This window comes from Diceros bicornis, chromosome 7 (genome assembly GCF_020826845.1).
Source record: "Diceros bicornis minor isolate mBicDic1 chromosome 7, mDicBic1.mat.cur, whole genome shotgun sequence".
NCBI classification, from domain to species: Eukaryota; Metazoa; Chordata; class Mammalia; order Perissodactyla; family Rhinocerotidae; genus Diceros; species Diceros bicornis.
This window is the reverse complement of record NC_080746.1, coordinates 58484433-58496572: the sequence shown is the minus strand read 5'-3', so window position 1 is coordinate 58496572 and position 12140 is coordinate 58484433. Positions and strand designations below refer to the sequence as shown.

The following is a 12140-nucleotide window of genomic DNA, read 5'->3' as shown; positions in this document are numbered from 1 at the left end:
CTGATTGGGATTGCATTGAATCTGTAGATTGCTTTAGGTAGTACGGACATTTTAACTATGTTTATTCTTCCAATCCAAGTGCATGGAATACTTTTCCATTTATTTATGTCATCATTGATTTCACTCAAAAATGTCTCATAGTTTTCATTGTGTAGGTCTTTCACTTCCTTGGTTAAATTTACTGCTAGATATTTTATTCTTTTTTTGCAGTTGTAAATCGGATTGTCTTCTTGAGTTCTCTTTCTGTTAGTTCGTTGTTGGTATATAGAAATGCAACTGATTTCTGTAAGTTGATTTTGTACTCTGCCACTTGGCTGTAGTTGTTGATTATTTCTAATAGTTTTCCAATGGATTCTTTAGGGTTTTCTATATATAAGATCATGTCATCTGCAAACAGCGAGAGTTTCACTTCTTCCTTGCCTATTTGGATTCATTTTATTCTTTTTTCTTGCCTAATTGCTCTGGCCAGAACCTCCAGTACTGTGTTGAATAAGAGTCAAGCCCAGGATTTTATCATTTGAGTTGGACCCAAGCCTTCCAGGGTTGACTATTCTGCCCAGTGCTCAACTCTCCAATAGAAGAGAGGGGAATGGGAGTGCCCAGCATATTCTGGATGGATGCCTGGGAAGAGATGAGGGGGCCAGCAAGAGGCAGACCCCACTAACAGCTAATACCCACAAAGCACTATCTGCCAGGCACTATCCTAAATGCTTTGTACTTATTCCTGTAGGCTATAGATACTGTTGTTGGCATCTTACATATGTGGATACAGGCACATAAATTAAAGAACATGGCTAAGCCACCTCCTGCATAAGAGCTGGAATTCCAGCCCAGGCAATCTGGCTCTTGAGAACAAGCTCTGTCTCCTTGTGGAGCGGGTAAATGTGTTTCTTGAAGGGATAATGGACCCCATGCCTGACCAGAGCAGCTGGGCCTGAGCTGGTCTGGCAGAGCTAGGACTGGAACCCAAGCCTAGACTCCTAGAGCAGGTCCAAAACCAATGATTTGACAGGTTTTTAGGCAGTGTTCCCACATTAAGTATCATTTGTAGCAGCTGTAATAAGCTAGGTGACGTCACAGTAACATCCCTAATGTCTCTGTGGCACAACTAACTTTTGTTTCTTGTTCAAGCTACGGTGCTTAAACAGTGGGCTGTCGGGGGATTCTGCTTGTCACCCAGGGACCCAAGTTGATGGAGGCTCCATCTCATCCCACACCTCCATGAGACAGGAATAGGGAACTTGGTGAATTCCATGCAGGCTCTTAAAACTTCACCCAACACTTATTTCGTTGGCCAGATCAAGGCATGACCATGACTAACTTCAAGGAGGCCAGGAAAATACAATCCTATCACGTGTCTGGAAGGAGAGGGCAATTGGAATGTTTGTCAACAGATCTAGTGATTACTGCAAAGACCTTGTTATGCACAGTCCATTTATATTTCTGGCATGGTCATGGATACAAATTTAATTTTTTAGTTAGATCCTGATAAAAAGGAAAACCAACTCTTTGAACCTATGCAAAGAACTATAGCAACATGAAAAGCAGAGCCATCCACTGGCCATCATCCTAGTGGTCTTGCGAACAAGGCCAATCAGTGTATCATATTCTCTCCAGAACCAGTGACATTACTTACAAATATGACTTGTTGACAGATGTATCAGAATTACAGTGAAATTTACGATTAGTACCATCTCAATCCAACATGCCTTATCAAAGGCCTATTGTGCTGTTTCTGATCGATTGATAAAAATACTTGTCTGAATCCCACTTTCTGTAGTTGCCATCCTCAAATTCTGAGGATTCATTAGCTTGCAGAATGTACTAATAATTTTCCATATTCAGAACTCCTGGAGCAGTAGTACTGGCAAAGAATAGCCATATAAATCAATGGAACAGAATTGAGAGTCCAGAAATAAATGCTTATATTGACAGTTAATTGATTTTTGACAATGGTGCTAAGCACTTCATTGGGGGAAGGGATAGTCTGTTCAACAAATCTGCTGGCCCAATTGATTATCCACACACAAAAAGATGGACATAGACCTTCAACTCATACCATACACAAAATTAACTCAGAATGGATCATAGACTTAAATGTGACAGCTAAAACAATAAAATTTCTAGAAGAAAACAGGAGATCATCTTCCAGACACTGTGTCAGGCAAAGATTTCTTAGATTAAAGCTTCCATCCATCCTTTATTTCTTTTTTGGACAAAAACACAGTCCATCACTGAAAATACTGATAAATTGGGTATTATTAAAATTAAAAACTTTTGCACTTCAAAAGATACCATTAAGAAAATTAAAAGATGGGCCGGCCCCGTGACTTAGTGGTTAAGTGTGCGCGCTCCGCTACTGGCGGCCCCGGTTCGGATCCCGGGCATGCACCAACACACCGCTTCTCCAGCCACGCTTAGGCCGCGTCCACATCATACAGCAACTAGAAGGATGTGCAACTATGACAAACAACTATCTACTGGGGCTTTGGGGAGGGTGGGAAAGGAGGGAGATTGGCAATAGATGTTAGCTCAGAGCTGGTCTTCCTCAGTAAAAAAAACAGGAGGATTAGCATGGATGTTAGCTCAAGGCTGATCTTCCTCACACACACACACAAAAATTAAAAGACAAGTTCAGACTAGAAGAAATATTTGCAAAACACACAGCTGACAAGGTTTTGTATCCATAATATACAAAGAATGCTTACAACTCAATAAGAAGAAAACATACAACCCAATCTAATAATGGGCAGGAGAAATGAACAGACATATCATCAAAGAAGGTACACGAATGACTAATAAGTACATGAAAAGATGCTCAACATCATTAATCAGAAGGAAAATGCAAATTAAAACCATAATAAGATATCATTTCATACCCACTAGAATGGCTATAATAACTAAGACTGGCAATGACAAACGTTGGCAAGGATGGGGAGAAACTGGAACCCTCATGCATTGCGGATGGAACTGTAAAATGGTGCTGCCCCTTGGAAAACAGTGTGGCAGTTTTTTCTCAAAGAGTTAAATGTAGGGGCCGGCCCACTGGCTTAGCGCTTCAGCAGCCTGGGATTCACAGGTTCGGATCCTAGGCACACACCAACGCACCACTTGTCAAGCTATGCCGTGGCGGCGGCCCATATAAAGTAGAGGAACATGGGCACAGATGTTAGGCCAGGGCCAATCTTCGTCAGTAAAAAAAAAAAGAGGAAGATTGGCAACAGATGTTAGCTCAGGGCTGATCTGCCTCGCACACACACACAAAAAAGATAAAGTCTTAATAAAAAAGAAATTTAAGGAAAAAAGCTAAATGTAAAACTGTCTTACAGCAGAAATAGAAGTATAATGATGTACAACTGAAATTTATACAATGTTATAAACCAATGTCACTGCAATAAACAAAAAACTAAAAAAAAAAAATGAATAAATAGAAAAATAAAATAAAACATAGGTAAAAATGCAAAAATAAATAAATAAATAAAACTGCCTTACAACCCAGCAATTCCACTTCTAAGCATCTAAACAAGAGAAATGAAAATACACATCCATATAAAGACTCGCATGTGAATATTTATAGCAGCATTATTCAAAATAGCCCAAAAACTAGAAATAACCTAAATGTCCATCAACTGGTGAATGGATAGACAAAACGTGTTGTATCCATTACAATGGAATATTATTCAGCAATAAAAAGTAACACATGCTCTGTCATGGATAAACCTTAAAAACATTATGCTAAGTGAAACATTATGCTAACTGAAAGTCCATTTGTATGAAAAGTCCAGAAAAAGCAAATTTATCGAGACAGCAGATTAGTGGTTGCCTGGAGCTGGATCTGGGAACAGGCATTAACTATAAATGGGCATGAGCGGGGATGAAAGTATTCTAAGACTCATTTATGGTAAGGTTGCACCAGTTGGCAAAATCATTGTAAACTTTAAATGGATAAATTTTATGATTATGTAAAATGAATGAATAAATGAATGATTGCCTGTAGGATACTCTCCTTTGCCATGGTAGCATATAGTGAATTTTATATGATTCTGAATATGTGGGGTGTGCCCATGAGGGGATATAGTCTAAGGCATTTCACATCTGGCTCCATAAAAATCTATCATCTGAGCCAAACTCTATTCCATCATGAACTTCGAGAGATTGGTTGGAACAACATGGCGATCAAGGAGAGAGTTTGCTCCTGGTGTAGGTGTAGACAATACCGATAGAGATGTTTAGAAGAGTGGCCCATTGACCAAGGATTTTTTTTTAGAGAGAGTGTTTGTTCCAGTTGGCACAAGTATGGTCTACTAAATTGAGGCTTAGAGACCAGAGCCAGTGAAAGGAAAAGGGTGCAGCATATGACTACTCAAAAAAAGAACATGAAGCACATTACCAAAAATATCAACACAATAACCACAACCACAGCTCCTTCATCAATTTCACTCATTCCTTTAAAATTAGTTCTTGTTACCTGTTTGTGGGCTAGCATCTCTCTCCATAGAAGTCTTATGCTTCGGGGCAGGAATTTTTCTGGAAATCTCAAGTCTCAGGGCTCTGACAGGTTGAATCATCTAAGTGTTAGTTAGGGTGGTGATGTCAGATCCATGAGTCTATTTTCCTGTCAGTCAATTATGGCAGGATCTTTAGGAAAACAAAGGAGAGGAGAGAAACTCCTTGTTGACAGAACCAAATGATCTAGTGAACCTATTAATGTCCAATATCAGATGAAAGAGAGAAGAATTCTCATTGGGGTGTAATACAGCAGAGCATGAACCTGCTGGGGACTGCTGTATTTCATGAGGTACCAGTTGACGTCTACTTTGAGGAGAACATACGAGAACCTGGGGAAAGAGAGTTAGTCTTCTCCATCAACTTATTTTTTTAATGAATTTATTTAAATAAATGACTTTTCTCTTTATTTCTGTAAACTTAATGTTTTTGTTTGTTTGTTTGTTTTTTGTGAGGAAGATTGGCCCTGAGCTAACATTTGTGCCAATATTTCTCTATTTTGTATGTGGGATGCTGCCACAGCATGGCTTGATGAGTGGTGCAGGTCTGTGCCAGGGATATGAACCTGTGAGCGCTGGGCCATGGAAACAGAGTGTGCGAACTTAACCACTATGCCACCAGGATGGCCCCCACATTATATTTAAATGAAGTATACATTCACATGGCTCAAAATCAAAAGAGACTAGAAAGGTTTACAGAGTCTCATCCCTAATCCTGTGCCCTCCCCTCAAGCAACCACTTTTTAAATTTCTTTGTACCTTTCCAGCATTTTCTTATGCAAACACATATGTTCTCCCTACTCCTTTTTTACACAAAAGATTGCATGCTATCGATGCCCTTCTGTACCTTTCTTCCTTCACTTAACAATATGCTTGGAGATTTTTTCCATATTTGTACATCAAGAGCTTTCTCATTCTTTTACCAGGTTAAATCCCGTTGGGTAGATGCACAATAACTGATTTAATGTCCCCTTATTGAAAGACAATTGAGCTGTTTCCTAGAAAGAGTTGGCCCACTTTCCCTGACAGGGAGGCTGATCTAGCACTCAGGATGGGCTTTATAAAATGGGGTGGGATGGTGGGGAGACATGCTACCTTCCCAGGTGGACTGAGGCCAGTGGTAGGTGTAAGACAGGGAAGAAAAGTGGGGATGAGAGGCAGGAGGCAAGGTGGGGTCTCCCCAGGATTCCTGGAAGGCTGGTTTCTCTGGTGACGTTTCCTCCAGTGTCCCCACTGCCCACTGCTCTGGCTCAGTTCCTTCTTCACATGCCCCTTACCTGTTGGCCTTCTCCTGGCTCTAGGCCTGACTCTGCCTGGGGAACTCCCCAAGACCCTGGTGTGGGGGGAACTGGAGTCTGCCTCTCTGCGCCTGCACTCTTGCTGGCTCTCCACATTGCCCCCCACCTCCCCATCAACTCCTGTGGCACCTCGTCCAGGACCCTGAGCAATAACTGAACGGCTCAGGGGCCTTCACCTGGCCCTGGTTCAGCTTCCGTATCTGCCCCACGGGCAGCCTCTGGGCACCTAAACCTAGGCTGCCTTGGGTGAGCGGGGATGCGCTGTTGAAGCAGAAGCCCCAAGGCTGGCTAGTGCCCATTCCTCTCACTCCCCATCCCTGCCAGCAGGACATGCCCTGTGTTTCCTCTGGTGCAGATTTGAGATAACCTGTCCAGCTGGCAGGGCCCTCTGACTGTGGATGAAATACTGGATGGTGAAATCCAGAAGGGGAGGTCCAGAGAGAGGTGGTGACTCCCTCCAAGGTCACAGAGCAAGCTAGTGTTGAAGCGCCCTGGTGGGGGCGGTGGGAGGGATTGCTGCCTCCTGGCCCAGACTTCTACCCGCCCTTCATTGCTCAGCTCAGCTGCCCTGTGGGGTAAACTGGGTGGAGGGAGCAGAAGATCTGGCTTGGGAGGGAGACAGGAAATCTGGCTGACAGTCTTACATTTACTGCCTTTCTCTCAGACCTTGTCCACCTCTGACTGTGGCTTCCTAGCAGGAACAGATGGACATGGCCTGGCAGGGGACACAGTTGCTGCTTGTGGCTTTGGTGGCCGCTGCATGGGGTGGCCAGCCCAGGACTCCACGGGCCAGGACGGACCTGCTCAACGTCTGCATGGATGCCAAGCACCACAAGACAAAGCCAGGCCCTGAGGACAAGCTGCATGACCAGGTGAGGATGGTGTAGGGACTGGGGTGGGGGAGAGGGCTGACCCTAAAAAGGGAAGAAGTTGGAGGAATGAGAAGATCAGCTTTGGCGGGTGATGGAGGCTGGAGGATGGCTGAGGTGAACCTGGAGGGCCTCCCCCAGGAGGCTAGCAAATCTACAATAATGGGGGGACCATTTATTTAGCCCCCACTATGGGCCAAGTTCTTTCCTCACACCTGGTTGGTGAATATGCCCAAAAGGCCTACTTGGTAGAGGGGTGGTGGTCTCTCCTTATACAAATGAGGAAATAGGCCCAGAGAGGGCACAGGTACAAGTGGAATGAGAGGCCAATCACTAGCAGGGGCCAAGAGAGGGACTGATGGTACCTTCCCCAACCTTAATTATGTGCCAGCTCACGGAGCTCAAAGGCAAGGTAGAAGGGGAGACAGGTCCCTCATGGCACGATGCAGCAAACAGGTACAAACAGGCCAGGTCTCCCATCACCGTTAGGTCCTGAAGAGACAGTGACAAGTCAGATACTCTGGGGAGACTTCCCAGGACAGGGGCCGTTGGCCTTGGCCTTGGAGGATGAGTAAGAATTTTCCAGGAAGGCAAGGCAGGAAAGGGCAGCCTAGCAGAGGACAGCGTGAACACGGGTCGGAAGATAACAGCAGAAGCAGTGGCAAGTCTGGTGTGGCCAGAGCCAAGGATGCTGCTGCCCACAGAGACGGGGAGGTGAGGCCAGGTCCCCATTTCATAGGTAAGGCCCTGAAGCAGTTCAGGGAATCTGAGCTTGAAGCTGACCTCCAGGCTCAGGACAGATGCCGATCTTTCATTCCTTCTGGTCTCCTCCTCTGCTCCCCACAGACTTTCACATTGCGAGAGGGCTGGGGATGTTCTCAGGGAAAGACTGGGGCGTGGACTGACTCCAGGGGCTTGAAGGGAAAGAGGGAAGCCCAGGGGCTTCATCACTTCTGAGTCATTTCCAACATTTCATTTGCCTTGTGTGCGTGTGGTACAATACATGTAACATAAAATTTGCCATTTTCATTCTTTCTAAGTTACTGGAATTGAGTACATTGACATGTTGTGCAACCATCACCACACTCCATCTCCAGAACTTTCTCATCTTCCTTGACTGAAAGTCTGTATTCACCAATTCATTCACAGAACTTTTGAGTTCTAAAGGGCGCTTTGAGGGCCGGCCCCGTGGCTTAGCGGTTAAGTGCGTGCGCTCCGCTGCTGGCAGCCCGGGTTCGGATCCCGGGCGCGCACCGACGCACCGCTTCTCCGGCCATGCTGAGGCCGTGCCCCACATACAGCAACTAGAAGGATGTGCAGTTATGACATACAACTATCTACTGGGGCTTTGGGGGGAAAATAAATAAATAAATAAAATCTTAAAAATAAATAAATAAAGGGCGCTTTGAAGAACTCTCTGGAGCACTGCCTCTTTGCCAACAAATGGTGCAGACACAGACGTCTGAGGGAGGCAGATGATTGTACTTCTGAGTGACATGACCTACATGGGAGTGGCTGTTTTTGTTGAGCACCTACTATAGGCCAGGAAGTGCTTGTCCTTATGTTAATGAACACTTTCGGAGGCAGAAACCACTGACCATGGCTGGCAGGTCAGGGATGAAGTGCCTGGGGATTTGCAGGGCAACCAAGAGTTGGGGCGTCTGAGGAGGAGCATGCGGGAAGCAGGGAGGCCTGGCAGCGTGTTCTGTGATAGTGGCGCTGGGCGTGGGCTGGGTTGTTGGAGAGGGGTAGGTTTGGCCCCACTCTTGTGGATTTTCCTTAGTGTTTCCTGAGTGCCCAGACCTGTCACATCCCCTCCCGCCTGACCCCGGGCACTAGAGTTCATCTGAGATTTTAATCAATTGGCTCACGCTTGCTCAGCTCTTGAGTCCCAGCCTAGAGTGATTTCTTTGTTCTTTTTTTTTTACTGAGTGGATTTTTAATTTGAATTTTATTTATTTATTTAGTTTTTTGGTGAAGAAGATTGGCCCTGAGCTAACATCTGTTTCCAATCGTCCTCTTTTTGCTTGAGGAAGATCGTCCCTGAGCCAACATCCATGCCAATCTTCCTCTATTTTGTGTGTGGGAGGCTGCCACAGCATGGCTTGATGAGCGGTGTGTAGGTGCACGCCCAAGATCCGAACCCACGAACTGAACCCGGGAACACTGGGCTGCCTAAGCAGAGCACGTGAACTTAACAATTAAGTCACCGGGATGGCCAAAGAGTGATTTCTAAAGAGAAATTTCCACCACTTCCACCTTGAATTGACATCTCTAGGATTGTCTCCCACATTTTGTCAGGTCCATGTTCAGGCCTGTGTGCAGGCCATCACCCTTCTGTTCCCTACTGCTTTCAAGACCTATCTGGAATCCCCTAGCCTGGGGTTCCAGACCCTGGGAGTGACAGACCAGGCCCCTACACCTCCGCCCCCCACCACAACCTGGGGCCAGGCTCCTCTCTGCCCTGTCCTGAGTTAAAATCTTAACCCCACCATTTACTAGGGGTGCAGCTTACTTAAACTCTGTAAAAATTAAACTCTGTTTTTACTGGATGGTTGACAAGATAAAGTGCAAAACTCCCGGGGACTTTGCACCTGCTGTTTTCTACGCCTATGGTGTTCTTTGCCTTCCCCCACCCCTGACTAAAACCATAAGCTCCATGAGGGAGGAGATTTGATCTGTTTTGTTCACTGCATATTTTCAGCATCCAGCACAGTGCCTGATGTATAATAAGCATTCAGTTAATGTTGGCTGGATACAAAATGAGTAATAGAAATAACCCGGATAGGGGCTGGCCCAGTGGCATTGTGGTTAAGTTTGCATGCTCCGCTTTGGTGGCCCAGGGTTCATGGGTTTGGACCCTGGGCGCAGACCTATGCACCACTTATCAAGCCATGCTGTGGCAGGTATCCCACATATAAAGTAGAGGAAGATGGGCACGGATGTAGGCCCAGGGCCAATTTTCCTCAGCAAAAAGAGGAGGATTGGCAACAGATCTTAGCTCATGGCTAATCTTCCTCAAAAAAAAAAGAAAAGAAAGAACGAAAAGAAAGAAAGAAGGGAGGGAGGAAGGAAGGAAAGGAGGAAGGAAGGAAGGAAGGAGGAAGGAAGGAAGAAGGAAGGAAGGAAGGAAGGAAGGAAGGAAGGAAGGAAGGAAGGAAGAAAGGAAGGAAACTGGATAACGTGAAATAACTGTAAACTATTTAGAGCTCTACAAATAATGATCGCTCCCCCAGACAGTAGTTCCCCACCCACATCCTCTGTGTTGCTCCCTGTTAAAAGCCAAGATCATAATCTCCTCTATCCCAAAATGGGAAGTCCTCAAGGGACAGGCATAAAGGTGCCCTCTCCAGAGAGTGTTCCTCTGGATGATCCACCTGGGGCAGAGGAGCCAGAACACGGAGGAGAGGGCTGTGGTGGAGGAAGGACTCGGTCCTGTGTCTCCCCACCCAGTGCAGTCCCTGGAAGAAGAATGCCTGCTGCTCGGTCAGCACCAGCCGGGAGCTGCACAAGGACACCTCGCTCCTGTATAACTTTACCTGGGACCACTGCGGCAAGATGGAGCCCGCCTGCAAGCGCCACTTCATCCAGGACACCTGCCTCTATGAGTGCTCCCCCAACCTGGGGCCCTGGATCCAGCAGGTACGGGCGTCTCCCTCACCCCACCCCAGCAGGCTCATTCAAGGCTGTGGCTGCCAACATCCCTGGCTGAGAGGAGCCCTCCCTCCCCACCTCCCCGCTAGGTGAACCAGAGCTGGCGCAAAGAGCGTTTCCTGAACGTGCCCCTGTGCAAGGACGACTGTCAGCGCTGGTGGGAAGACTGCCGCACCTCCCACACCTGCAAGAGCAACTGGCACGAGGGCTGGGACTGGACCTCAGGTGAGGGCCTGGGGGTGGGGAGATGGAGGTGGGGTTTGGAAAAGGGGGGTTTGAGGATTTGGGGTTGGGTGGGGATTTCTGGGAGTGGCCAGAGATGAGCTTTGGGCCCAGGGGTTGAATGTCTGTGCCCACCGTCTCTCCCCCTGCAGGGTCTAACAAGTGTCCAGCGGAGGCCACCTGCCGCCTGTTTGAGTCCTACTTTCCCACGCCCGCAGCCCTGTGTGAGGAGCTCTGGAGTCACTCCTACAAGGTCAGCACGTACAGCCGAGGGAGCGGCCGCTGCATCCAGATGTGGTTCGACCCGGCCCAGGGCAACCCCAACGAGGAGGTGGCGAGGTTCTATGCTGAGGCCATGACTGCCGGGGCCGTGCCTCATGGGACTGGGCCTCTCCTGCTCAGCCTGGCCCTGATGCTGCACCTCCAGCTCCTTGGCTAAGCTGCTCCCACTGCTGACACGTGGACATCTTCCTTGCCTGTACCCAACCTGGGTCACCTCGGCTCAGCCCAGCTCACCTCTCGAAGATGAGGGGGCCTCACAATGCCCTGGTCATTCCTGATCCAAGATGCGTCCTATGGGGTTCCTCTGACAGCCTGTTCTAATAGACAGATCCATGAGTGTCTTGTGTCTTGTAAATAATTTGGGGAAGGCAGGTTGGAAAGGATGTGCCTCGTTGCTTCATCATTCCTGTGGAGAAGCCCAAACAGGAACTGCGACCAACTTGACCTTCACCAGCAAGTAGATGTGGAAGTTGATCCCTTAGTCTGGGGCTCTTACTTCTGCAGCAGGCTCCCCCTCATGCCAAGTTCATCACTTCCACACCACAGGGGACGAGCAGATTGGTGGAGGGAAGGTGGGCAGAGATTGACGGATGAGTTCTTGAGCTCCTGGTGGGAAAGAAAGTTTCTCTCCCCTTCCTTCCCTTACTAGATGTGGGCTGGGGTGCAGATATTGGTGGGGGGATTCCAATGATGAACATTTGCATTGTTTCCCTTTTATAAATGACAAATAATGCTGCAACGAATAATCTTGTACAGAGTAGAATGTTAAACTTGCATTCCAGAAGCGAGATTGCTGAATCAAGGAGTATATGGAGTTCTAATTGTGATAGTTACAGGGGCTGCTTCAATGCGGCCCCACCAGCAATGCACGAGTGCCTGTTTCTCCACAGCCTGTCAACAGACGATGGCGTCACACTTTTGATTTTCTGCTAAACTGACAGGTGGGAAAAAGGGCATCTCAGGGTAGTTTTCATTTGCCATGTGTGTTATGAGAACATGGTTTCTGAGATCTTTCCATATAAATCCATTAAGATGTCTGTCATTCTTTTTAATTGCTGATATTCCATTCTTGTATATTCTATGTAATACATTCTATGTATATTCTATGTAATACATTCTATGTAATATTCCATTCTATGTATATGTCACATTTAATACAGTCACCTACTGATGGATATATGAGTGAGGGAGGTTCTTTTACGAGCTTGACATTTTTGAAAAGGTTGGGCCAGTTATTTTGTAGACTATCCCTCATTGGGGTTTATCTGTTTCCTCATCATTAGATTGAGGTTATGCATTTTGAGGTGGCT

At 46.6% G+C, this 12140-nt stretch overlaps 1 protein-coding gene across 1 annotated transcript; it reads left to right on the top strand.

Moving 5' to 3' along the window:
• Nucleotides 1-6120: 6120 nt before the first annotated feature.
• Nucleotides 6121-11159, top strand: LOC131408688 (folate receptor gamma-like). The gene is made up of 4 exons (XM_058545726.1): nt 6121-6675; nt 10126-10314; nt 10416-10551; nt 10701-11159. The coding sequence occupies exons 1-4, from the start codon at nt 6508-6510 to the stop codon at nt 10985-10987; spliced, it is 780 nt and encodes a 259-aa protein (XP_058401709.1). The 5' UTR covers nt 6121-6507; the 3' UTR covers nt 10988-11159.
• The last annotated feature ends 981 nt before the right edge of the window (nt 11160-12140 follow it).

Coding starts and splice junctions, on each gene's coding strand:
- LOC131408688 (XM_058545726.1), top strand. CDS start 6,508: ATGGACATGGCCTGGCAGGGGACACAGTTGCTGCTTGTGGCTTTGGTG. Junction 6,676..10,125: donor AGGACAAGCTGCATGACCAG/GTGAGGATGGTG, acceptor CTCCCCACCCAG/TGCAGTCCCTGGAAGAAGAA. Junction 10,315..10,415: donor TGGGGCCCTGGATCCAGCAG/GTACGGGCGTCT, acceptor CCTCCCCGCTAG/GTGAACCAGAGCTGGCGCAA.